The sequence below is a fragment of the Fundulus heteroclitus genome, chromosome 8, assembly GCF_011125445.2.
Source record: "Fundulus heteroclitus isolate FHET01 chromosome 8, MU-UCD_Fhet_4.1, whole genome shotgun sequence".
In the NCBI taxonomy this organism is placed as follows: Eukaryota; Metazoa; Chordata; class Actinopteri; order Cyprinodontiformes; family Fundulidae; genus Fundulus; species Fundulus heteroclitus.
Genome location: NC_046368.1, coordinates 25,052,640 through 25,079,330, shown reverse-complemented (window position 1 = coordinate 25,079,330; position 26,691 = coordinate 25,052,640). Strand labels below are relative to the sequence as shown.

Sequence of the window (26,691 nt, the reverse complement as noted above, 5' to 3'; positions counted from 1 at the left end):
ACGGTAGCGTGTTCGCCCCCTCTCCCAGTGTGACTAATAAATTGATTTATTCAAGTGTGAAGTACGGCTAATGTTGTTAGCCCATTTCGGTTTACCAGTTTATATCTGGTGACGGCAGCGTGTCCGCCCCCTCTCCCAGTGTGACTAATAAGTTGATTTACCGAGGTCAAAAAAAAAAAAAAAAAACGACTAACGTTGTTAGCTCCTTTTGGTTTACCAGTTTATACCTGGTGACGGCAGCGTGTTCGCCCCCTCTCCCAGTGTGACTAATAAGTTGATTTACTCAAGTGCGAAGTACGGCTAACGTTGTTAGCGCCTTTGATTTATTGGTTTTATACCTGGTGACGGTAGCGTGTTCGCCCCCTCTCCCAATATCAGCCTCCTTGTGTTTGCAGCCTATTTCTTGGCTCTGCCATAACTGGTGACGGCTGCGTTCGCGCCCCCTCTCCCGATTTTAGCGCATTTTCATTTAATTGGGTTGAGCCTTGCCGACCTTAGACATGGATGGCTTCCATAGCTGCAGGGATTGTGGGGCTGCCCTCCAGGCAGAGGATGGCCACGACCTGTGCCCTACCTGCCTTGGACATGAGCACCTTGTGGAGGCGTTGTCCGAGAACCCCTGCATGAATTGCAGTTTTATGCCACATGCAGTGAGGGTGGCCCGGTTGGCACAGTTGTGCCCCCAGGAGGGTTCTGACCTTCCGCCCTCTGGACAGGTGGATCCCCCCAGGCGTTCTAAGCGCCGTGGTGGGTCTGCGGTCTCAGCACCCCCTCCTCGGAGGAGACGGGCCAAACTTGACCAGGGCCTGGCCACAAGGGTGGAACAGTTGTCAGCGGAGTTGGCAGAGATGAAGTCCTTGCTGCAGACACATCGGTCTGATACCTCTCTTCCAGTGGCTGGGCTCTCCTCCCCACCCATGCCTGAACTAGTTGCGGAGGAGGACGTCATATCTCTGGCTGCCTCTGCTTCTCATTTCAGAGATGAGGAGGAGGCAGGGTCCTCTCAAGCCTCTGACAATGGGTCGTTTTCATCCCGGAGTGCAGTTGGGGAGGCCAGTGACAGTTCCATGCGGGATGTCATGTCCATGGCCCTGAAGCAGCTGCAGCTAGAACTCCCGCAAGGGAGTGCCTTTTTCAGGCGCGGACGGGCCCCTACTCCATTTTCTGTACCTCCATCAGAGGAGTACCTTAAGGAGTTGCACGCTTGCTGGCGGGACCCGAGAGCGTTATCACGGCTCTCCTCAGACGGTCGGGTGTTGGCTGCCATGCACGAGTCAGTGAAAGCCGGCCTGGACCGTATGCCAGCAGTTGAACCAGCTGTTGCTTCACTGATTGTGTCACCAGATGAGGCCCTACGTCCTGAGGTCAGGTGCCCACGGACTCAATGCCGGGTTACAGATGACCTCTTGTGTAAGGCATACAATGCAGGAGCGCGTGCGGGACGTCTCGGCAACTCCCTGGCGCACCTCATGTTCGCCCTCTCTACATCCGTTCAGGACGCTGGTGGTGCAGCTGCAGCGGTTGGCTTTAGTGATGCAGCGTTGCAGGCCTTTGCGCTGATGACCAGAGAGCTCGGTCGAGTCATGTCATTCCTTGTCCAAGCTCGTAGACAAGTCTGGCTTGCACAGTCTCCTCTCACGGAGGCTTGCCGTAGGACCCTCAGGGGTGTCCCGGTCGTGCCAGGGGAGTTGTTTGGGTCAGCTGCCCTGGAGGCACTGGAGCGGACTATTCAGGCGCGTCAGACCAGCCAGCAGCTTTCTGGCCTTCGCAGGAGCGTACCCCCCTTTCCTCAGCGTTCAGGGCGCCCTGCTACTACACCCAGCGTTCGGCCACGGCCTCAGACTGGTGATGGATCTGGTGGTTCCTATCCCCGTGATCTGCGGCAGAGACCCAGCAGGGACTTTCGTAGGCCAGTCGGCCGCCCAGCTAGACCGACCCGGGCCTCAGATCCTGGACGTCCTCCCCCCAGGGCTCCCAGAGGCCGAGGGGATAGAAGATGACGCCACCGGGCCAGCCGTCGGACATTTTTCCCATCAGCAGCTACGTTTCTGGGCTGCTCACTCTGTGGATCCATGGGTGGTTGCCACCCTAACCCATGGCTACAGACTCCAGTTCCGACGGCGGCCCCCTCTCTCACGCCGGGTCAAAATGACCATTATCACCGACCCGGTGAAATCCTTGGCACTAGACCAGGAGCTTTCCGCCCTCCTAGCCAAGGGAGCAATCGAGGCTGTGGATCCTCTGCGGCAACCCAGAGGCTACTATTCCACGTACTTCCTCGTGGCAAAGAAGACTGGCGGTTTTCGCCCAGTTCTAGATTTAAGGGGACTCAATCAGTACCTGAAAGTCCTTCCATTCCACATGCTCACCACAGCAGAGGTCCTTCAGACTGTCGTGGCAGGGGATTGGTTTACGTCAGTAGATCTGACAGATGCCTACTTCCATGTACCTATTGCGGCAGAACATCGCCGCTTTCTCAGGTTTGCTTATCAGGGTCGCCATTGGCAATTCCGGGTGCTCCCATTCGGGCTCTCCCTTTCCCCGAGGGTGTTTACTCGTTGCGTGAAAGCGGCCCTCTCTCCTCTGCAGGCCTCCGGAGTAAGGATTCTGCCATACCTGGACGACTGGCTTCTCTGTGCTCCCACTCAGGTAGCTGCCTCTCGGGATACGTCCCGGCTTCTTCTACAGGTGTCACGGTTGGGCCTCAAAGTCAACCTTGCAAAGAGTTGTCTGGTTCCATCTCAGACAACCACCTTTCTTGGGATGCATCTGGACTCCACTACCATGAAGGCCCGTCCGTCTGTTCGCAGGGTGGACGACATACTCCAGTTTGTCGGTCGATTCAGGCTGGGCAGGCAGTTTCCTTACAGCATCTTCCTGCGAATGCTGGGCAAACTGACATCGGTCACTCGTGTCGTGCCCTTGGGTTTGCTCCTTCTGCGCCCTTTGCAGCGGTGGCTCAACAGCTTTCACCTAGATGCCAGGCTGCACAGACGTCACAGGCTCATGGTGACGAGGCTGTGCCTCCGTGCCCTAGCTCATTGGCAGGACAGGACCCTCTTGTCCTGTGGCGTTCCAATGGGGTTAGTGGTGTCTCGAAGGGAAGTGGTCACCACGGATGCCAGCCCCAAGGGCTGGGGCGCCGTGTGGCAACACAGAGCGGTTCGGGGTCTCTGGGGACCAAGGGAGCGCACCGAGCACATAAACGTGCTGGAGCTGCGGGCTGTGCACATGGCCCTCAGGTGCCTTCTGCCCCACCTAGAAGGACGGCATGTGTTGGTTCGAACGGACAACACCTCTGTTGTTTACCATATCAACCACCAGGGAGGCACCAGGTCAGCACGTCTCCTGGAGGTGTCCAGGGATCTCCTGGAATGGGCGTTTCCCCGTCTGTCCACCCTGCGTGCAGCATATCTACCAGGGCGGCAGAACCAGGTTGCAGACTCTCTATCCCGCCAGGCACCTGCTCCGGGAGAGTGGTCTCTTCACCGCGACGTAGTGCGCAAGATCTGGAACCTCTTTGGCCAGGCAGAGGTAGATCAGAGGAGTCAACCCAGTGCCCCCTATGGTATTCCCTGACAGGGGTCGGGGGCGCACTGGGCCAGGATGCGCTGGCTCATCCATGGCCACAGGTTCTCCTGTATGCCTTTCCACCCCTCTCGCTGGTTTGGCCTACTCTACGGAGGGTTCTCGAGGGAGGCCACAGGGTGTTGCTGGTAGCTCCGTTCTGGCCAGCACGCCCGTGGTTCCCGCTGCTTCGCAGTCTGTGTCTCAGTACTCCATGGCGTCTTCCAACAAGGAGGGACCTGCTGTCTCAGTTGGGGGGACAGATATGGCACCCCAACCCTCAACGTCTCCAGCTGTGGGCCTGGCCCCTGGGAGGCTGACTGGGTGTTCAGAACCTGTCAGACACACCATTTTGAGTGCTAGGGCGCCCTCCACTAGGCTGCAGTATGACAACAGATGGCGTCTTTTTTCTCAGTGGTGCTCTGCCCACAATGAGAATCCGGTTACCTGCTCGGTGCCCACAATTCTGGAGTTCCTCCAGTCTCTCCTTGATAAGGGCCGCTCTCCTTCGACCCTTAAGGTGTATGTTGCGGCAATTTCATGTCGTCACCTACCTGTCAACGACCGTACAGTAGGGCGCCATGATCTGGTCTCTCTTTTTCTGCGCGGTGCTCGTAGGTTACGCCCGCTGCCGGCTCCACGAGTGCCCGATTGGGACCTACCATTGGTTCTTGCGGCCCTGTGCCATCCTCCATTCGAGCCTTTGGCACAAGCGGACCTCAAGTGGCTTTCTTGCAAGACCGCCTTTCTGTTGGCTATCGTGTTGGCTAAGAGAGTCAGTGAGTTACATGCTCTCTCTGTCAGCCCTACATGTATCAGGTGGGCTTCAGATGACTCCGGTGTTACCCTGTGGCCTAATACTGCATTTGTGCCTAAGGTGTTGTCTCCTTTTCACCGTAACGAGCCATTGCAGTTGGCTCGGTTTCAGCCCCAGTCAGGTGCAACCGAGGGGTCTGAGTTATTGTGCCCAGTAAGGGCATTGGAAGCATATATTTCTGCCACCGCAAGTCTAAGACGCTCAGACCAGCTTTTTTTGTGTTATGGGGGTCTGAGGTTAGGCTACCCTCTTTCCAAGCAGCGTCTGTCTCATTGGATAGTGAGTGCCATCTGCCACGCCTACGCTGTAGGTCGCCGCTCCCTGCCAGTCAGGGTGAGGGCACATTCCACCAGGAGCGTCTCTGCTTCCTGGGCGGCTTTGAGAGGGGTCCCTCTGGAAGCAATATGTGCTGCTGCATCATGGGCTTCCCCGACCACCTTCACGAGGTTCTACAACGTCAATGTGACTGTCCCTCATCCACTGGGTCAGGTCCTTTTACAAGGTTCTGCTGGGCCCTCTCAGTGAGGTATGTGCTCAGGATTCCTTGTGACATAGTTGGCATTAGTCATTCAGTGCTTTCAGCACCGCCTCTGGCGGTCAGGAGGGATGAAATAGAACAAAAGTTACGTATGTAACTACGGTTCTATGAATCCCGGATGACCGCCAGAGCTTCTCTGTCACTCAGAATCCTTGCTTCTGCGAGAAGATTCTGTAGGAACAGAGCCAAGGATGACAGCAGGCTATATAGCCTCCGAGTGGTCTTCCGGCGTCACAGGTGTGACTCTGTTGGTATAATTACTCGAACTGCGCATGCCCGAAGGGAACATTCAGTGCTTTCAGCACCGCCTCTGGCGGTCATCCGGGATTCATAGAACCGTAGTTACATACGTAACTTTCGTTTTATTACTGTCAACCGAAGCAACAGTTGGCCTTCGTCCTCTGTCCATAGAAATATTTAATTTCCTCCTATCCTGAAAGTTTAGTGGTAACGCCCTATTTAGCGGGGGTTATTTGTACGCATGCAAGTTTCAAAGAGCACAGCGCCTACTAGTGGAGTGGCAGGGAAACTTCACCGTCTTTAGCATTTCTACCAGAGGCTTGTCGACAGCGATCACAATTGAAACATCATGTAGATGTGTTGTCAGGAACGGAAAAACAATCCCGTTTTATTTAATGGATCGTTGACGTGTGCACAGAGCCAATGTTTCTGGTTCAAGGTGAGGCAAATGTAACATGTTGTATTTTCTTTAAGATGATAATCTCACATGCAGTAAATTGTATTTTTTCCGCTCTCTCCTCGTGCGCATATAAAAGATTTCCATTTCTGCTTGCCTCCCTGCAGATGATGAACTGGTAAAACCCAGAGGGTCGACGCCATTCGAGTGAGTCGAACGTGAAACATTTCTTCCTGTCCATTTAGAACCAAAGTGATACCATTTGCTTGATGCGCTCTGACTCACCAAGCATTGAATAATTGACATTTGAAAGTGTTTTAGCCATGTTTCTGTTTGTGTCGGCCTTCCCAGTCAGAGTAACAACGACCTTCTGTCTCTGGACCCGCTGAGCTCCGCTTCGGGAGTTGGCTCCTCCTCCTCTGTCTCATCCACAGCAGGTAGCCACAAACACAACATCATCTACCTCGTGTAGGTTTTCCACTTATTTTATAGACTATCACACAGGATATCTAAAGCTGCACCTCAAAGAAGGCAGGGTTTTCTTTGGGGCAGGTTTCCGTATTTTCTTCTCTAAACCCATTAAGTCTCGGTTAAATGTTAAACAGCAGTGAAATTAGTAAAGACACATTTTAAAGTTGTTTAAGTCTTTACTTTGAACTTAGATCCTGTTTAATTTGTGTCTGCAGTGCTTGAAACATAAATGTAAGATTGGATGTCTGCTTCTAAGCTAAACTTGTAAACACTTCTTTTAAAAGGTGTTTAGCAGGACCTAAGACACCTTTTTAAACACTGCTAAGGTCAAATTAAACTAGATTTAGAAACAAATCCTTTGGAGTATGCCAAAAGCAATGGCCCGACCGTCTGACATGATAATGATGTATTATCCCTATTCACACTAAACCCTGTGAATAATGTGTAATTTAGGGTTTTTATGGATTTATTTTAACTGCTCCTTTTCCACAGCAGGACGTTTTTTTTCTTTTTGACATCTGTCAGGTCTTAAAAATAAGAATCTGATGCACAAGTTAGAATTTAATGTACATTTGCTCTAATGCACACACACTTGTATGGAGGCGTTAGAAGGTAGTTTGTTATTGTATCCACTTTGTTCAAGGCATCGGTGCCGTCTGCAGTGAAAAAGCTCCGCAGCATCGTGCCGCCACGGCCATGCTCAACAGCTGCAACAACGTTCTCATGTTTGAAAGTTTCACCTTGATTCCCTCATACATTGTAGCTGAGCGACTCAGTTTTGGTCATGTCGGACCATAAAAGGTTTCTCCGGAAGTCTCGTGGTTTGAACATATTAACAGAAAAACGTTTTAGTCGAGGTTTACCGAGCTAGTTTTGTAACGAGAAGGCTGGAGGCTTCGTGGTTTCTTGCTCCTTAATTGAAAATAACAATAATAATCATTATTATTATTGTAGTAAAAATGACTCCAAAAGATTTTCTTCAATTTGTGCTAATGTATCATTTTCTTTCTGTGATTTTTCACTGTTTTTCTTGGACATTCCTGTGGTTCTTAGTGTTTTTCAGTCAGATTCCAGAACCGTCAGCACCATTTATGGTTGTATGTAAACTTTTGATCAGAACTGTAAATGTTGCCATAATCCTGTAGGCTTTGACCTCCATTACACTTTAGCTCCTAAACCTTCAGTTTACATTGCTAAAGTTAATAATCTAAACCGATGTTAGGCTTTAGTAGCTCTTCTGAATTTATATATCAAATTTAAATCATTCACAATGAATTTTTATTAAACATTGTTGCTGCTTCCCCTTTATTTTAAATTCCAGTTTGTAAAAGCAACTTAGTGGATCCAAGATTAAGTTCAGGTGAAAGCAGTTTCAATCAGCATGTGGCCAGATGCTTTCAGTCAACATTATTAAAAATAAATCACAAAAAACAAAGTTTAAAAACGAATAATGGCGACAATCCTTAATATGGCATCAACATGTTATAATGTGGTAAAAATAATGGAGAAATTGGGAATAAACAGTATCAAGCATTCAACTTTTGAAAAAAATAGAGTTTATGATCAATTTAAATAGTACTTTAAGATATTTTCTTTATTGGGCAGTATATGTTATTTAGGGAGTTGGAACTGATAAAAGAACAAAGCAGACTTCCATCTTTACTGCAACCAAAGTCCTAGATAGAAAGATTATGGTATAAAGGAATTAGAATACTGAATTTTCCATTTTCTTTCCTTGTTTTTCACTTGGAACTCAACCATCAACCTGTTTCCAAATTATTTTAATTTGTATGTTCAGTAATTTCCTTCAGTTCATTTATGCACTGTTTTACCGTTCCGCCTTCTCCCAACACTTAAAGTATGTGTTTCATCGCATATAGCAGTGAACATGTTTCTCATGCTTTACATGCCTGACACCAGCGTTTAAGCAGAGTGACATTAGCACTGACCCATTACCCAGGTTAAACATAATCCACAGTTAATTGGCACCTAGTCGAGGTCAGAGAGTGGGCTATAAAGCCCCCAGGCACGAATGTTGTCAAACAGAGTCTCATTACTGTCAAAGGTCTCGGCTTTAATGGCCTCCTGTAGTGTAAGATTACTGAATTAAGGATTTTCTTTCTTTTCGTTGAAGTGTATTTGTACATTAATGTTGTGATATAGGATATTTTACATTGTCCTGATTATTTCTAATTATTCCATTTTGACGTTTGTTTTCATTTTCCTTTCACCTGTTCTTGTCAGACCTTGCTTCTGTGTTCTTTCCAATGCCTTCATCTCCATCTTTTCTGACGAATGACTCTGAGGTCTTTCTGCCAGAGGCACCAGGTAAAATGTGTGTGCCCCCTTTGTCTTGAAGACGAATATGAACGCGATCGTGAGCTATTCGTCAACCCACCACTTCCATATATATATTTTAGAGTTTCAAGAATTTTTTTGCCTCTTTTTTTCTAACATGGAAGTGCTCTTTTCTTCAGATCCATGACAAAACTATAGTCTGCTCCTTTAACATTATTATTAAGAAAATATGTTTTATTTTGGACAGTATTTCTGTAAGCATGTGGCTCCATGTTTACAGGTCTCGCACTGCCTCTTTAAAAATAATAGATACACATTTTTAATAATCACTTCAATGTTAGATCCATCTGACAATGATAGAGTAGATCTTGGAAAAGAAAAGAGAGAGTAGATGTGAAAAAGAAATATGTAAGTGTCTGTCGCGCAAAGCACTACCTAGAAAAGGCCTGACTTTATCTGGTGAAATTAGCCCCAACCTGTTCTTAAATGGGTGTGTATGTGTGGAAGCATTTTAGATACCCTCACGTAATTAATAAAGTTCATAGCGAGATAGCACAATTATAAAATGTTTCTATACACTACAACTAGCTAGTGATGCTGATTGTGGCACTTAGCTTCTTTCAGGGGTACCTAAAGTATTATTTCAAATTTGCGAAGGTATATTGAGTTTCTGGCAACTGCTGCTTTCCTCTGGCAACTACCTGTTTATGTCGTCTACATTATTCTATAAAATATTTCTATAACCATGGTATTACAATATTGACACAAAAATATCTAAATGTGTAATTACATTTATTTTAAAACGGTTACAATTATTGAATTGCTGCAGCAAAAATAATGTATTGATTGCTACTTTTATGGTATTATTTTTTTGTCATATGGTTTTAATATATTGCCATATGCTGAGAATGGTTGAACACCAATAAGTGTTGGAAGTCATTCTGTTTAATATTGCTTCGTATAGTTATGGCAATGATCTACAAATCAATTTTTTTCTCACATAAAGATATTTAGGAATGAATGAAGTCCTAAAGGATTTTTTAAAACGATTTACACCACGGTGAATGACTAAAGCAAAAGATATACATATCTATTATTTAATATTTTTTTTAAGTAAAGATGCTCATTGCACAAAATATTATCACGTCTTTACGTTCTAGTCTTTCTAAACAGAGTCAATGTTGCCCTGGAGTAACACTGGGAGTATAAAAAGCTGATAGTGGCTTGTTAATTAGCTGCGCTGTGGGCTGTTAGCTAGCAGTCCGCGGTTTAACACACCTGCCAGTCTAGCCTGCTAGCTTGCTAAGTATGCTTAAAAAAAAACATTACCTTCATAACAGTAATGCACAGCAGTCCTTCAGGTTCCACTCCCTGACCCAGCAGACTTACTGTTGTGTAAGAGCTACATGAATGAGTGACTGGTAATGGGCTGAACCCGGCCAGGGAGGGGTGAGTTCAGGGTATATTCAAAGAAAAACAGCTCAATCAGAAACAGTCCCTGGAATCGTATTAAAGTTGTAATTGCCGGGGTGCGCTGTTGGTAGGATGGACCCTCCCTAAGCGCTTCGGCAATACCTTTCTTCGCATCTGATGATGTGGCATACACAATCTGATTTCACCTCAAGCCAAGCTACCAAGGATTTTTTGGACATGTCCAAAAATCCAAAATCCAAATCCAAAACAAGAGTATTTAAGACGCCACATTTTACAGCACGTGTAAAAAACTGCAGGGTGCGATGAATGCAGGTGTTACTCAAATGCTGCAGCAATGATCTGATGATAACCTTAATCAATGTTCTGCTACGCTTAGCAGACGCTCTGTCTGCGCTGATAAAGACTCACTCAATTTGGTATACCAAATGTTTGGAACTGACGGCGGTGTGAACCGCTTTTTAAAAAAAAAAAAAAAATTTAAGTCTTTACGGCACTAGTGGTTCGTTTTGCATATAGTGGGCTGACAGGATAGGGGGTACGAGAGAGGGGGGGAGACATGCGACGAAGGACCACAGGTCGGAGTCAAACCTGGGTCGGCCACGTCGAGGACTAAGGCCTACGTACATGGGCTAGCGCGCTAACCACTGCGCCACAGAAGCATGCCCCATGATCCACTTTTTGAGTAATTTTGCTAATAAATATTCAAATTTCTTTAGTTTTACTTTATCAAGCAGGGAAAAAAAGTTAAGTGAGCACTTGACATAACATTGAAAGTAGCAGTTTATCTCCACAGAAAAGGGCGATGACACACAGGATGAGCACAAAACTGAGCAAATCTCTTGCTAACCCTGGATCAGTTTTCTCTCTCAGCTTTTGCCGTGTTTCTTTATGATCCATTCGACTGACATTATAACATCTAATATTTGCTTCTTAATCTCAACCTGAGTGATATACTAATAAACTGATAGCAAACTCATTACCTTTCGCTATGCCCTTTACTTTGTACATTGTTGACGTCATAGTTGTGCTTCCAAAACTCTCAATTCAGAATTTAATCGATTTAAAGTCATTAACTGTGTTGTGGTGGTTTTATAATGTACCGCTGGTTAAATAAATGTCAAATAAATTCGTTTTTTTACCTTTTTTTTTTTTCTTTTTTCGTTTAACTTTTAATGCCTCTGTCAAACCCATTATCTTCCTTCAGTTGACTCTGTGCCACAAAAGGGCCGCTCTACCCCAGTGGCAGAGCGCCAGCTGTCCAAAGATGCCTCCTCTTTCTCCTCATCCACCACCTCTCCCTGGGATTCTCCCGAAAACGCTTCCCAAGGGCTGAAGCCCGCACCGGCGAGGGCCCAGAGCGCCCCCATCACCCAGCTCACTGAGCCAATCGACCCCATCAAAAGCCCGACCGCCCCCAAGACCCCGAAGTCCGTCGATAGCTTCTCCTCAATGTCCTGGTCCCAGAGCCAGTGGATTGCTTTCGGCGATAGCGTTGCGCCGCCGTGCTGCCGTGGCTCAGGCCCCTCTGTAGCAGACGCCCAGAGGGGGCAGGCGGGCTCCGGCAGGCCGAGACGCTTTCTGTCGGACGACTCTGCAGACGGCTCGTGCCAAACAACAACAGCTGCGGCCGGCAGAGAGGACGGCAGCATCTGTTTCACTGATGTCTTCTCCGATAGGACAGTAGCAGCAGCCGCAGCAAGCAAAATACTTAATGGTAATGGTTACGCTGGTGTACAAGCCGCGCGTTATGCCTGAGGTTTGGACTTGAGTTGTCTTCCATTTGTTTTCGGGTTGCTTTGATTTCCTCTAACATGCATTTGCATCGCCGTTTGTTTTGTGTCGTTTTTTTCTTTGGCTGATGCTGTTCTTGCTGCCCGATTCGCAAGATTTCGATCATGTTTTTTTTTTTTTTTTGACAGAATTTATTTCGGAATGTGTTTTCTTCGTTTTTTGTGACTGTTTTGTCGTTGCTGGAACAAGAGTTTGTGATGCATGGGAGCTGTGCACATACATGCATGTTTGTAGCTAGACATTAAGGTTCAGCTGCCTAACCAGAACCTGTGTTTTCTGTCTAGTGCCGGTGCCGAACAGACCTACCACCCCTCTGGCGCCCGGAGCCCTCGTCCCGCCGCCACGTCCTTCCTCTAGACCCAAACTTCCCACTGGAAAACTCACAGGAATCAATGAAATTGTGCGTAATCCTATCACTACAATGTATTTCTATGGAGCAAAGGATTTCCAGATTTTTCAGTTGAGGGACTGTTGAAAAAAGAGCACATATTCATGTTTATAGCCATCTCAATGTTTACCCTTTTTGGCAAGTATCGCCTGATTTCAGCTGTGTTGCAGCTCACTTTTTGTTTTGGCTATATTTGTCAAATCCTACCTGAAAACGCTTATTGCGATCCCTGGGCTGCCTTCCATCTAATCCTATTCAGCAGCGATTTTAACTAAGTTTATCAAGCACTGTGAGGGCGATGGGGAAAATATGGCTTGTATGTTTTAAGTCACCAGTAACATTTACTCGGTTTATTAGCCCAACACAATCCTCTACCTTGGCCTGCAACAGAGGCTGTATGCTCTGCATTGAAAGAGGCGCTCTTTCCGTGTTATTATGATTGTCATCTTTGTGGTATGGCTGTTCTACAACAGGCTCACTATGAGTTCTTTGTAAAACTGCCCAGGCCTTTTAAACCTCAGCCCAATCCGGGCCTCTGGGTTCCTTTTCTTTATTGCCCTTTTGAAGGTGGGACATGAAAAGCCTTCTTATGCTGCAGGTGCCTCGGTCAGTTTTGCTTTAAAAGTGTTCAACAGCTGCCTTTGGTGTATGGAGTGTAAAAATGACTACAAATCCAAGTGTTAAATAAAACTGTTTCTAATGTATGGATGGTGTATATAACTTATGTGCTCCTCAAACCTTTACTGTATCTCCATTTAGGTGTTTTATTTCTTAAAATCGTTGATGGTAAAAGTATTTAATTCTCCCTGATGTGTCTAAAGAGGAAGCTTGCATGGAGGTCGGCCTCCAGCTATTGTGCATCATTTTTAACTCCATTTATTTTTGAATTCCTTTAGGTGCGGCCGTTCAGCCCACCCAAAGCATCCGGCGCCAGCCCCCCTCCGACAGCGCCGCTCGCCCGGGCCGAGAGTTCTTCTTCTCTGTCCTCGAACGCCTCGCTCAGTGCCGGGAACACTCCCACCGTCGGTAGGATCGTTGCCTTTAATGCTCCCTTATTAGGAGAGAGCTCCCTCCTTTGCATTTATTTCACCCTCCTCTTCTTCACGGCCCTTTCCTGACCTGTCCTGTGCTTTTGTCTCGGCACCATAATGTGCCGTTCTCTGTTCTGCTTTCTTTCCTCCGCTCCTCTTCCTGCAGGAGCTGAACGCGCTTTTGCTCCCCCCCTTTCCTACTCGGGGTCAGACCTCAGCACCTTTTCTCCTCATGTCCTTCTAAACCAAAGTGAGTCTGCCTTTCCAGACACTATCCCCGCTAGATGCCTCTCTTCCTCTGTGATGCTCGCCGTCAGCATCCCTTCTCTGGCTACCTTTCAACGATGACACTGTATGCGGGCGTACGAAGGTCTTGAGTCAACCCTCAAATCTTTACATGTTGCTGAAGAAATGCGACTTTGAGGTTTTTATTTGGACTTTAGCTCCTTTTCACTTACAGGTCCAGGGGAGTACAGTGCCGGCCACATTAATTGGCACTTCTAGTAAAGATGTGTTTTAAGCTGTTAAAATAACTTACGTTTTTTTTTATGGCAGTAGCATAATCTCACATTGGGAAAATTTAGAAAGCTCAAGGCGTTTATTTAAGCATGTGAAATCGGTGGGAAATAAAATTCCCTCGTTAAGATCACTGGCTGCACAGTTTACCCATTAGGGCTCACCGCAGCAAAAAGGGACATTTTGTGCTCACCAAGTCTCCACCAACAACCAGTAGACGCTGTTTACATGCCAGGAAAACCACGTCTCTGTCCCAACCATCACAAAGGTAAAGATGAGGAATCTGCTAAGCTCTGCTGGAGCTTTAACTGGAGATGTGTGCTTTGATCAGAAACTCAGAAAGAGGGGGCTTGGCATGAAACAGAAGCGCCTCTTGCTCACTGTTGAAGCATAGTTGGGGGATCTATGATGCTGTGGGCTCCTTCCAGAAATCCTGGGAACAGTGTTAGATCGTGTGGCGTCAAGAACAAGTCGAAATGCCAGGGTGTTTCAAATAGAAATCCTGTGCCTTCTAGTAAACTAAATACCAGTGGGTCTTTGGGCTGGATAGTGATCCAAAGCATGTGGTCAAATCCACACACAAACACAATCAACCTTCTTTCATAACCATCGGAGTCCGTAGAAGTCCAAATGTAGCCTACGGTTAACAGCATTGGCAGCAGTTTCTGTGCCCTTGGTAAATTTATGTAAAGCAACAGTTTGTTACATAAATATGCTCGGATGAATGGTTGGACTTCCGTCTCTTTAGCAGTTTATGCTTCTGCAATGAAATAAACACATTTCCGACTTTTTACACATCTTCACCAGGACCGCCGTGGTAGTTTTCCCCACTTTTACTTAAAAAGATTTGACCACTTTATTACCAAAGAACTTGTAAAAAGGCCTCAAAACTAAGAGCCTATTGTAATCAGAAAGTCGTATCCTTCAGAAGTGCAAAGAATTCAAGGGTTGAGCCAAAAGAGCCAAAGAAGTGAGAAATAGATCATGCCTCCTTAAGGATGAGCTCGTATTTCTGTGCACGTACCAAAAAGTGTGGAAACAAGAATGTGTTTCGTTGCTGGGTGCGAGTAACGTTTGCTTCGAGCTGCTTTGATGCTGTTTTCTTTCACACTTCAATGTTTAGTAGGTCTTCATTAGATGACCCTGCAAGCAGCAAGCAAAAAAACACAAAAAAACTGCCAAAACGGTTTCTTTTTTTATATGATCTCTGAGCTGAATGCAAAAGCTGTCAATGCCCTTGGTTAAAAAAAAAAAGCTGGAGATCTGTCAAAGATCACATGAAGGAGTTGCAGGAAAGTCTGGCTCATAGGATGAGTGATGAGTGTTCGCTCAAGACTTTTATTTCGAGCTGTCTGTGTTATCTTCGCTCTCTGTTGTTCATCTCTGTGTCACATCAGACGTGACTCGCTCAGGACTCGGCGCTACCATCGTCACACTTTTAGAAACTGTCTTAGGGACTTGCTCAGCGTCACATCTCCTCACACCGCGCTCTCTCTCTCTCTGGCTCTGTGTATTTCCCCTCTTCCTCTTTGTGCCTTTAATGTGGTGGTAAAGAGGACGATGAGTTTGTAGCCAAGCTGCCCGCCTCTGAGAAGCGCTGTGACACCCCAGCAGGTATGGATGAAGCTCTCGTCGGACGACGCTTGTATTTAGCTAAAACGGACTGACAATCTGCCTAAAAACAGACCGACTGGCAGCTAAATATAATGTTGCTTTGCAGCAGACGCAGACGCGCTCTCTTTGTCTAACTTTAACGCGCGCTTTCACATCAGCGCCTGTCACGGCAAAGGGTTTGTTCAAAAATAATGTCAAAAATGCTAATTCTTTGGCTTTTTTTGTCATCTAATGTGCAGCAATTGCTCTGAATGTTTAAGCGAGTTAACTAAAACCATCTAAAGACTTATCCCCGGGTCTTTATTGACCACTTTACTTATTCACGCGAGTGTGGATGATCTGCTGGACAAAGTGGCGTGTTGTGTTCAAACCCTGCTCATCCTGGCTGCTTTCAGAGTCTCATCGAGACGACCGACCTCTAACTCTGAGCCCTTCTCCCTCTCTCAGGGACGTCTCGCGGCCCGAGCCCAGTGACCCTGGCATCCCAGGATGCCTTGCCCATTGCCGTGGCCTTCACGGAAACAGTTAATGCCTACTTCAAAGGAGCCGATCCTGCCAAGTGAGTCTCACATGACGCTGATCTGCACGCATGCATGTTACTTTTTGTAGATGTTTGACTTCACTGCACATGAGCTTTGGAGTTCATAGTTGCTATACTGCAAGCTCTTTAGCCCTGTGCGCACACACACACACACACACACACACACACACACACACATGTGTGGAATAGTTTGCGTGAGTCTGACACCATTCCTTCAGGATGGATAACCTACATGAGGAAGATTATAGTCCGGGGCAGAGCAAACATACAGTCTTTTATTGGTTAACTGCAGCTAAATTGCTGCTGTGCAGAAGGTTTATTTTTCCAGGGATTAGCAAATGGAAAGTTTCATAAGCAGCAAAGACGCGCCGCGAGGCTGAGGGCCGCTGTGGGCCACTAGCACCACATCCAGTACCCCCTGCTGATGATAGACTGGGTCTACGTTACGCCACCGACGCATGCAGATGTACAGAACGTCACACACCGACTAAAGCAGCCGCACGTTTTAAGGAAAAGCAAATAACCAAACTGGTGGTTACATCGGGGGATTACTGGGTTAAATGTTTCATATTAAGTGCAGCGAGTTTTGATGGGTACTTATTGAATTCAATTTTACCTTCTTTGGATGCAATTTACCTGAAAAACTTTTTTTTCTTTTTAATCAGTGGAATTAGATTGTTTTAATGAAGGTAATGACGATTCAGTGAGCACAAGTATACCTGTAAATTTTTTATTTTTTTTTTAGATGTTCCTGTTTTGGTGAACAGTTTTTTTAATTGTTAGTAAAACAAACAGTTTATTTCCTTTCATTTGTTTTGCAGTCAATCCCGTCAAATATCACCTGAATACACAATCCAAACTTACAGTCCAGTTTCAATTCAAACCAAGTTTACTGAACCCAATGAGATTCAATTCAGTTTCTGTTACTGACAGTCCACTTTGATCCAAATTATAATACCATACATTAAGATTCAGTCTATCATTCAATGCATGTTTTTTTTTTTTTGGGGGGGGGGCACCAGTGGCCCTTTCATTGAGAGTAGGCTGACAGGAAGGGGGGAGGGGCTGAGAGAGGTGAAGGACATGCGGCAAAGGACCGCAGCACGGAGCTGAACCCGAGTCAGCCACGTTGAGAACTAAAGCCTCTGCACACGCGCTGCGGGCGCCACCCCTGCACCAGCGGCTCAGTGTTATGCAAAAGTTCTCCCATCTAAATGGTCAAGTTGTTGACTTTGCAGGAATCCCTGATCTTCGGCAAGCATATGGGCACAGTAGAGAGGAACAACTTGGCTTTAACTGGAGGAAACCTCCAGCAGAGGCAGGCTCAGTATCAGCGGCTATCTGCTGCAACCAGCTGGGATTTAGAAGCGCTGTTCCAGGGGTACTTTCTTAAAAATTAAGTGAATGGCAGAATTATCAGTCAGTGGCTTCCAACTGAGAAGAAATACTCCTTAACGTAAAATCACGAGGCTTAGGCTTACTTGGAAGTGAAGGACTATACATTGATAATGGCAGCGATAATGTAGTTAACCAATAAAAGACTCTTTTAATGGCTCCACCCTGGGAAAGCTAAACGCAAATGCACAGGACCAGGGCTCCTTTCTATGGGAACTGTACAGAAAGAGAGGAAACAAAACTGATGGCAGCAACAGCCCAGTCAATGACTTCATCCAGAAAAGACACACAACTAAACCCATAAAGCACTGGGTTCAAGGGTTAAAAATCAATAAATAAAAGAAAATGGAGAAAGTAGACCTTGTTAATTTAAGCAAAGCTCAGTCTCATGTATTTGTCCAAAGAACCAAGAGTACACACGGTTAATGACAGTAACAGGTCCATCAGGGGCTCCATCCAGGAAAAGAGACACACCTTAACGTTGTCCACAAATATTACTGGCAGTAAAAAATCAAACCGGTGGCTGTGCTCCTCAGGTGCATTGTGAAGATCACAGGAGACATGACACTGTCGTTCCCCATGGGCATCATCAAGGTGTTCACCACCAACCCCTCCCCGGCCGTCCTCACCTTCAGGCTGAAGAACACCAGCAGGCTGGAGCAGATCCTGCCCAACCAGCAGCTCCTGTACAGGTGAGGGCTCATCAAAGCGTCCGTCGCTAAACGGTTAGCAACACGAGAACCTGAGCGGCTGATGAGCTCATGAACGGAGGGGGGGCTTGGACTCGGCCATACGGGTAACGAAACCAGAAAATATGCTCTGCACCAGCCAGAGGAAATTCAATTAGTAATCTGACATAAAGCTATCATTAGGCTGTCAGGCAAATATTTTCCACCAGCTCTTTCACAGCCAGGTTCTCAGCTGTCCTTGTCTCCTCTGAAAGACGCCCCAAAACAGCAAAGAAGCAAACACTTCATAAGGCGGCCGCGTCCTTCAGCACTCCATTCGTCTAACATGTTGCATTTCTCCCCTCATTAGTTGTGGGGAAAGTTATTCTACCTCCCATGTAAAGCAGCTTTTAAAAAAGGCTCCAATTTAGCTAACATTTGTATTAAAGTTCCATTTTTCTTAGCAAAGCAATAAAACACTGCCATCTTTGGCCTTTTCTTTTTGCCTCGCTCTGCTTCCTTGCAGTTATCTCAGACCACATGGCCGGACTAATTGAATCAACTGGAATACATGATTTAGTAGCTGGTTAAATTTAACAGGCTCATATTTTCCAAGCTACTGGAGCTTTACACACGAAGCCAAGAAGAGGGGACGCATAATTGAGCCTCTGATTATTCCCTGTCTGTGTTTCCCTCTCTCTGTTTGGCCTTTTTATCTAGCGACCCTTCCCGGAGCGACTCCAATTCCAAGGACTTCTGGTTCAACATGCAAGCCCTGATGGCCCACCTGAGGAAAGCCTCCGAGCAGAATCCCTCAGCTTCCTACTATAACGTGGACATCCTAAAATACCAGGTCGGTCAGCCAGAATCGCTCCCACTACTTAAACGGCTCTGATTAAAGAACGCTTTGTTAACGCGTGTTTTTCAGTCCCTCTGACTGACGGCGAGTCGGAGGCAAGAGAAAGTTTTGAGCATGAGGGCGGTGAGGTTGAAATGAAGGGAACCGGGCCGATGCGTTCAGACGCATCTTTAATGCGAGGCACGGCACTTGGCTCTTTGTGTTCACGTCTCTCTTGGTATTTAACGGCGCTGTTTGTAGAGCCCTGTCAAGAATCAAGAACCTTGGAGAATGTGTGGGGAAAAAAATGGGCCTGCATGCAACCTGTCATAATACAGGAATCAAAGTAAGAGTCATGGCATTTTCACACGACTTCTAAAAATAAATACAAACCAACCTTATTTAGTAGAAAATGCTAAATACATCAGCAGCAGCAGTGAGAAATAGTGATCTAGCTTCTTGTGTTGTTTTCATACCTAATAGTCTGGTAGTCCCGGCACGGGTGCCGCCGACAATTAAAAAATCAGAATTATCCCAAAAGTTCACATTAATATATGTTAATTATCTTTTTGGGGGCCGCTGACAGTCAGAGGCCCTTGGAATTATCCTAACTTTTCCCCCCTTTACCACGTCCTTGAGTCCCGTTACGTTTGGGGACTCGGCTCTATTGAGGTTGCCATGGGTTGCCGGTCTGATTCTATAATGCAGTTTGGCAACGGTCACACATGGGAGGAATTGGTGTTTTTGCTTTGGTAAAGTGTCTGTCCAAAGGACGCCGGAGGAAAGTGCATGAATAGAGAGAGAAACTCTGTTTTCTTTAATTTTGCGGTGCTCTGGCTGCCAGTTCAGCACCGTTCCTGTATGAGCCTATGAATTTGGCTTGGACGGAGGAGTCACTCCTTACGTTAACGAGATCAAAAATCTCCACTGGGCAGTACTGTCGCACCTGACGGCACAAAGTTGTGACGAGCATTGATGGGAAGTGACCTAAAAGTCTCATCAGGTTTTTCCCACTGGAGTCTCATTCCATGTCAGAGGGAACTTTGCAGCATTAGTGTGACCAGAGCCTCCAACTTGCCATCTCTGGTTTTCAGGCAGACCACTTCTTGCTTCTTTGATCCGCAAAAGCGGCTGATTGCTCATTGTTACACTTCCCCCAAAAAAAACGAGCATTCAGCGCAAATGAGCTAGAGTTCAACTCAGCAAGGCAGCTGGAAGTGCACCCCTAGGTTCAGAAAGAAATATGCATTTTTTATGTTTGATATCTTGGTTTGCCCTTGTTATGTGTATCAGTAGCAGAACATTCACACTATTCTTGCGTTTTGGTGAAACCCATTTTTAATTTTCCGTTTATTCCTGTCACAGTAGGATAAAAGCCAACAGCTGCTCTGCAGGAAAAGAGTCATTTGTTTTCTCTCTCAGGTTTGCAAGAACAAAATGACATCATTCTTTTCATGCAGACCATTTTTTTCTTTTGTGAGGTCCAGAGAATAATTTCTGCTCGTTCATAAATTGTACGGTCACAGAACCGACGAGGGACCCGTGTAGTTGAAGAATCGGCGCCGTTGCCAGAACAACGTTGAAAAGTGAAAGAACACGTTTTTATGTCCTTGCAAAGCACCTGCAGCGCTTTAACGCAATGCTCCTTCAAAATTTACCGATATAACTCTGAATGGCTGCTCCGATGTGGAAACAAGTTAAATGCGGTAAGAGAGGCCCAAACCATGATACTGCCACCAGTTTGTAAACCACATATGGTTCTGTTCTAATGTACAGCATAACGTGCTGCTGTAACCATGTCGTCTACATCTGGATAGCCGTACGCTCTCCCTGCAGCCCTGAAGTGCACATTACGGTTAAATGTCGACGGTGAACCCGTGAGCGTCACATGATGGAGGACTTTAGTTTCTGTGATGTTACCCAAGGTTCCCTCCTGTCGTTGTACACTGAAATCCATCCCGCTGGCAAATATAGGTTTTCAATAATCTTTTAATCTTAGCTACTGGTTTTTTTTTTTCTGATTGGGAGTAATATTAATGTTCTGGAGCGTCCCAGCCAGAGTCCTGACTTGAATCTGACGTTAGGGTGGTGTAGGAGGCCTTCCCACCTCCAAGATTTGGATCTCATCACCAAAGAGAAATTATCAAAATGAAGTGTTTGATTGTTGTCATGTAAAACATAAAAAAGTGTTTATTATTATTGAAGAGGTTCTAAACAATTTTCTAACATGACACTTTTTATTGAAATGTAAATGAAAACGGGTAAATTGTTTTATTGTATATTGAGAGATGCCAGTCTCCTATCCTAATCAAACTTCAGGGTTGACTGAAAATATGTTAAAATCTCAATGTGGCAGTAAAATTAATCATTTTGGCCTTAAATATCCATGGGTTGCAGCTTAATGTTTTTACCCACGAGATTAGATTACTTCAAAGAGTTTAAAAAAAAGGCTTTATAACTATTAATCTTTTTTGTTCTTCATTGTTTGTGGTATAATAAACATATACCCCCCCCCCCGTTTAGTAAAGTTTCTATTGTAATCCAAATTGCTGTTAAATTGGATCAAACTGTGTTAAACTCCAAAACTATATGGATTTTTTTAAAAACTGAAACTTCTGGAGAAATGGGATGATCATTTCTCCATGGGATGAACCATGAACACTGTTTAAAAAAAAAAAAATGAAACTGAGATGAGCTTTCAGAAAATGTAGATAGGAAGTCTAATAATAAAATATATCTAAAATAAGAAAGGTAAACTAAAAGCCCATTCTTAGAGCCATGAAGTGTCTGGTTTGGTCCTGCTGTGGTGCTGAATTGTTTATGGATGCTGGGAGGAGTCGGGTTCCTGGACATGAGCCCAACACATCAGCAGCTGAGAAGAAACAAAAGGAATGGAGTATAAAGTATTTCACCGAAATGTACATTCCTCTTCCGCTTCATGGGAGAAATTCTGTTTCTCTCATCACCTCGCATCTTTAAAAGCTGCAGTCTTAGAGCAGACGGGGGTTTGATGTGTTTAATATATTGGGTTGGGATTCTTCGCCTAGTTTCACCGCACTGTAATTAAATGGCTGTCTGGCTGTGGAGCTGGGGGGGGGGGGGGGGGCGTAGTTTGATGGCCACCTTTTAAAAAAAAAAATAAAAAATACTGTCCCCACCTCCTACCCAGGCATGCTTAGATGCATATTATATAGTGGACTTTAAAATAAAAAGGAACATTATTTGTCAGCTTATCTCCTTTTTTCCATATTTTTAAGTTTCAGTCAGACCTACCTCGTCCTCACATATGTACGAAGCACAATAAACTACAGAGATTTTTATTATTGCTTTTAATTTCAGTGTGCCACCCCTAGATTAACAGTGGCCTCCATCTAGGGACCCCGTTGATCGCTTTCTGGAGCCCCCCCCCTGGTCTCCAGTTGGCCCACAGCTCCGTAAACTTCTAAACACCATGTTGTCTCTACACTTCACAGCGGCAGGATGATATTAATAAACACATCTTCCATTGGGCCACAGTTATTATAATGAGGGATTATTATATTTTTTTCTCCAGACCTCAATATATGAAGCGTTCAAATTGACTCATATAGGTTAAAAAGTGTTGGAAATATCAGAAATGGAGCAAACTTAGTGCTTAAACTTAGTGCTTAGCCAAATCCAACCGGCCACTCTCACCACATTTATGCACCCATTAGCGGATAAGTAGGCAGCTTGTGCTGCCTTGCTCAGGTCTACAGCCACACGTGCCTGCTCAGACTCCAGGGTTGGAGGTGTGACTCTTGCTCTGCTTGCTCTGCTGCTGCGTTCAGGTGCTGTCAGACGGGATCCAGTCGACTCCTCTGAACCTGGCCGTGTACTGGAAGTGTACGCCGAGCACCACGGACCTGCGGCTAGACTACCGCTACAACCCAGAGTCCATGGACTCGCCCGGCCCGCTCACCAACGTCCAGGTCCTGGTGTCTGTTGACGGAGGCGTCACCAACAGGCAGACCCTACCCAACTGCATATGGTGAGGAGCAGGGAAGGGGGGGGGGGGGACCAGAGGGAGCTCAGCATGGCCCTCTGAGGAAACGTCATGTTCTCTAAATAGCTTCAGGGGATCCGTCTTTTGTCAATTTTAGGAATTCAGAGCAGAATAAGTGCCTTTGGAGGCTGAGCGACATCTCAGAGAAGTCCGAAGGTGAAGGTGATGAAGGATTTATTTCTTTTCTCTTTTTTTTCCCCCTTCCTTTTATGCCATTAAAGTTTGTACGAAATTCCCGTCTCTGCCTTTTTAGTCGGCTATTTATTGTTTTTGTGTTTTTTCACCTCAGGCGCCGGCTCTGTGAGGGGCAAATTTGAGCTGTCCAGTGGCCCTTCAAACCCCTCCACTTTGGCGGTGCAGTTCATGAGCGAGGGCAGCACCCTGTCAGGAGTCGACATGGAGCTGCAGGGGCCCGGATACAGGCTTTCTCTCAACAAGAAGAGATTTGCCACAGGTACATAGATCACACCCCTTCAGCCTTCCCCCACCCCCCACCCCCTCCATTTTCTCATGCTCCAGATTCACACTTTAGTGCATTTTATTGGGATTTTATGCAACAGACTAACACAATTTAGCACAGATTTCTCAATTGGGAGGAAGAGGATACATGTTTTTGCTAATCTGAAATGTGTGACGGGCCCCTTTACTCTGATACCCCTAACTATAATTCAGAGCAACCAAATGACTTCAGAGGTCACCATGTTAATGAACAAAGTCCACCTGTGGGTATCCTAATCTCCGTATATGTTCTGTGAAGGCATCAGAGGTTTGTTAGAGAACATTAGAGAACAAGCAGCATTATTAAAAGAAGACCACTAAGATGTCCTGTACGTAACAAGCCATATAAGAAGAAAGTGCTCTGATGAGGGGGGCAGCCACCCCCCCCCCCCCATCCCAAACAATATAGAAATTAAAAAGATAATAAAATAAAGAAATAAGGGTACATTTTAGCTTCCCCAGTCATTGTTGGTCCAATGGTTCAGTCTAATGTAGAGGGCGGAGCAGCAACAGCAGGAAACAGAGACAGAGGCAGCAGTGCCAGGTGGAGAGTAGCTACCTGTGTGTGTTGAGCAAGTATAAATGACCTTCAGCTAGTAGCTACGTTAAAAAAAAGACATTTTATTTACTTCCACTTCTCAGTAGAATAAAACACATTAACATTTGGAATCAGAGCTCATGCTGTTCACCATTAGAGCCGCCATCCAAAATGTGGGAAAGAGCTTTTACTGAGTAGAAACGGAGAGAAACAACCGCAGATGGAGAACGAAAGAGCCGAGAACATAAAAGAGCAAAAAAAAATGTCCAAATAAATTTGGGCTTTGGCTGGATAACGTGATCAGATGTTTGCCACTTCTGAGTCAGATGGTGATAATTAACCTCTGACGTGCGTTTTCTCTGCTGGCAAACTCTAATAATTAATATTACCATCCATCCATCCATCCATCCATTTTCCGACACGCTTATCCCTGCTGGGGTCACGATGGGTGCTGGTGCCTATCTCCAGCTGTCAATGGGCGAGAGGCGGGGTACATTAATATTACCATTAGTATAATAATTGAATACATGTTGCCTATGCAATTAAAGTGTGTGTCCCTGTTATATTTAGCTTCCCCCCCCCCCACCTAAAAGTGCACCTCTTGTGTCTTCAGGTCGTTACATGGCAGACTGCTGAGGCGAGCCGCACCTCTGCTTCCCGATCGAGAGAGAGAGATGAAAACGTCCTGATTCACTGGAGCACTTCTGCCCACGGTTTCACGCAGCCAGCGAGAATCTCACTACAATAAAAACAGCACTGAGTAATGAACACTGTTTTAAAAAAAAAAAAGAAAAAAAAAAAGATGAAACTGAGATGAGCTTTCAGAAAATGTAGATAGGAAGTCTAATAATGCCTTCGGATCAATTCAGTTTTGTACAGAGACGATTTATTGATTAGCCATAAATTTATATTGTATTTGAAACTTTGAAAGAAAAAAAAGCAGAAAAAAAAAAAAAGCATGCACTAACAACTTTTCCCGAAGCCCTCTCGTGCTTCTTTCTAAGAGCCTAAAAGGAATATGAGACCAGTCTTTGTGTGTGGATGAGGAGAAAAGCTCTCACCGAACTGTAAATAATAACTGGGCGCTCCCAAATCTGCTGTCCTCCTCTGGTGTTTCTCCGTTTTTTAAAACATGTGCAATGGAGCAATGAAGGTCGCCTCCGTCTTTAACAGGACTCTCACACTTGTGGCACAAGCTTAATCTTTAAAAACGAACCGTTGTAGCGCTTTAATTAAATGCAAAAAAAAGAAGAAGAAGAAATAAAGTCCACCCTCAGTGCCTGATCTCGTGCTGTGAAACAGGAGGCGGAAAAAAAAAAAGTTGAAGTCTGCGTTTCCAGACCGGAGCTCTTTTTCAGCGGGGTTCTCAGAATAGATCCTGAGAACATTTTTGATAAACCCTCAATTTCTGACGTTTGTTAAAACATGAGCCTCCGCCTCATCTGGACGGCACCGTGGCGCAAAAAAAAAAAAAACTAAGATCGAAGCACATTGAACCGATGTCCACTCAGAGCCTCGAATCAGAAATGTGCCTGAATCTCATTGGTGTTTTTTTTTTTTTTTCTCTATTTGTTTTGTTTCATGAAAAAAAGCAGCGACGACGTGCCAGCTTGTGTTATTTTACTCCTTAATTTGGATGCTGAAGGGAAAATGTCGCCTCGTTTTAGGTCTCAGCCGTCTTCCAGACACGAGTACGTCTGCTTAGCCTTCTTTGCTTGAAAACAAGAATCCATCGACGACTTTACTTTGCTTTGTTCTCCTGTGTCAGAGCCCATAGCGTCATTATGTTTCAGGTGAAATGTTCATTTCACCACGGGGCTCAAACGATGGTTGAAATGCCTTACTACGACTCCTCAGCACTAAGCGGCCTCGTGCCGCTGACTCCGGGTAAATACTGTGACACCGCGCTGCCATCACCCCGCGTCAGACTGCCTGCCTACCAGCAGGCTCAGGAAGAAAAGAGAAAGTAGCCATGTGTGATTCTTGGTGCTCTATTGAAACCTTTTTTTTCCCCAGCTCTGGCTTCAGGGGCTTGTTTTATTATTTCCTGGTGGAGGATTTCTAGGTAGCGGCAGAACCTTTTATCTGGTCGAGATCATCCGTGCGATTGTTCTCAGATTGGGTAGCTTAGTCGTTTAAAGTGGGCATACACTGTGCGTCTTGCAGCTGATTGACCTCTTAGATACGAGGAATAATCCAGAATTTTTTGAATTTTATATCAAGATCCGTAGCTTGTTGCAGTCCTGCGCATGTTTACCCGTGATTTATTAGCATTAAATTCACTAAGTGTCTCTATTTTAAAAGCAGTTGTCGGTCGGATTACGGACACCCGTCTTGGGTCGTTTTTTTTTTTGGTTTTTTTAACAGAACAGAAACCTTTACCATTAACTCAAGTGCTGACACTAATCTTGTATGTAAATGTGCATTTCCATTGTGTTGGTACAGTGTAAATTTTTGCTTTGTACTCTGAATTTAAAAAAAGAAAAGAATCCAAAAGAAATCAACTTCAGGCTTTTAGCTTGTTTGTTTAAATAAAGTCCACTATGTCCCCCCCAATCAAGACAAGCACATTTTTATAAATGAGACCACCGTTTTGAAACGATTAAGGAATAAGCAAGCTGGTTCTTGCTGTCCCCACGAACCTAGAACAGTGCATTTTATAAGCGTCCCCTTTCAGGCCCCGCCCACTTCCTTCTCTTTGCTTTGGTGTCAGAGGTTAAAGAGCAACATTGTGTGATTGTCACATTTCTATCAATATCTGTCTGTTTTCTGATATGATTTCCAATTGTACCTGTATTAAATGTGTAATATATGAATATATACAAATATATGAAAATGACGACTTTAAACATGACCTTTGTGATTTCTTAAACCTTTTCACTGATTATTTTATTGAGTGCCTGACACATTTATCTCACTCCCCGTCAGTGCAATGGCATAAAATGCAAAACACAGAACGTTTTGGGTGTGCAGAGATGGAGACTTTCATTCTTCTCAACAGCTTAGCTCATAGAAATTACCTGCGAAAGCTAGTAGCTGTGGAAAAAAACTTGATTTAGTTTCTTCTGAGTCATCTTCGGTGCCTCC

General features: G+C 45.4%; 1 protein-coding gene across 6 annotated transcripts in view; it reads left to right on the top strand.

The window, feature by feature from the left end:
- Positions 1-26,453, top strand: part of fcho2 (FCH and mu domain containing endocytic adaptor 2) — an 82,224-nt gene extending 55,771 nt beyond the window's left edge. Inside the window, exons 16-30 of one of the 6 annotated variants that reach the window (XM_036140411.1) lie at positions 5,727-5,766; positions 5,911-5,996; positions 8,275-8,358; positions 10,967-11,476; positions 11,838-11,953; positions 12,838-12,967; positions 13,139-13,222; positions 15,043-15,102; positions 15,550-15,661; positions 17,575-17,730; positions 18,427-18,559; positions 22,354-22,553; positions 22,666-22,724; positions 22,858-23,022; positions 24,218-26,453. In XM_036140411.1, the coding sequence (XP_035996304.1) occupies positions 5,727-5,766; positions 5,911-5,996; positions 8,275-8,358; positions 10,967-11,476; positions 11,838-11,953; positions 12,838-12,967; positions 13,139-13,222; positions 15,043-15,102; positions 15,550-15,661; positions 17,575-17,730; positions 18,427-18,559; positions 22,354-22,553; positions 22,666-22,724; positions 22,858-23,022; positions 24,218-24,240 (1,958 nt within the window). In that variant the 3' untranslated portion in view covers positions 24,241-26,453. Of the gene's footprint in view, positions 1-5,726; positions 5,767-5,910; positions 5,997-8,274; positions 8,359-10,966; positions 11,477-11,837; positions 11,954-12,837; positions 12,968-13,138; positions 13,223-15,042; positions 15,103-15,549; positions 15,662-17,574; positions 17,731-18,426; positions 18,560-22,353; positions 22,554-22,665; positions 22,731-22,857; positions 23,023-24,217 lie in introns of all 6 variants that reach the window. The other 5 variants (XM_036140410.1, XM_036140413.1, XM_036140412.1 and 2 more) reach the window with 5 other exon arrangements.
- Positions 26,454-26,691: the final 238 nt, after the last annotated feature.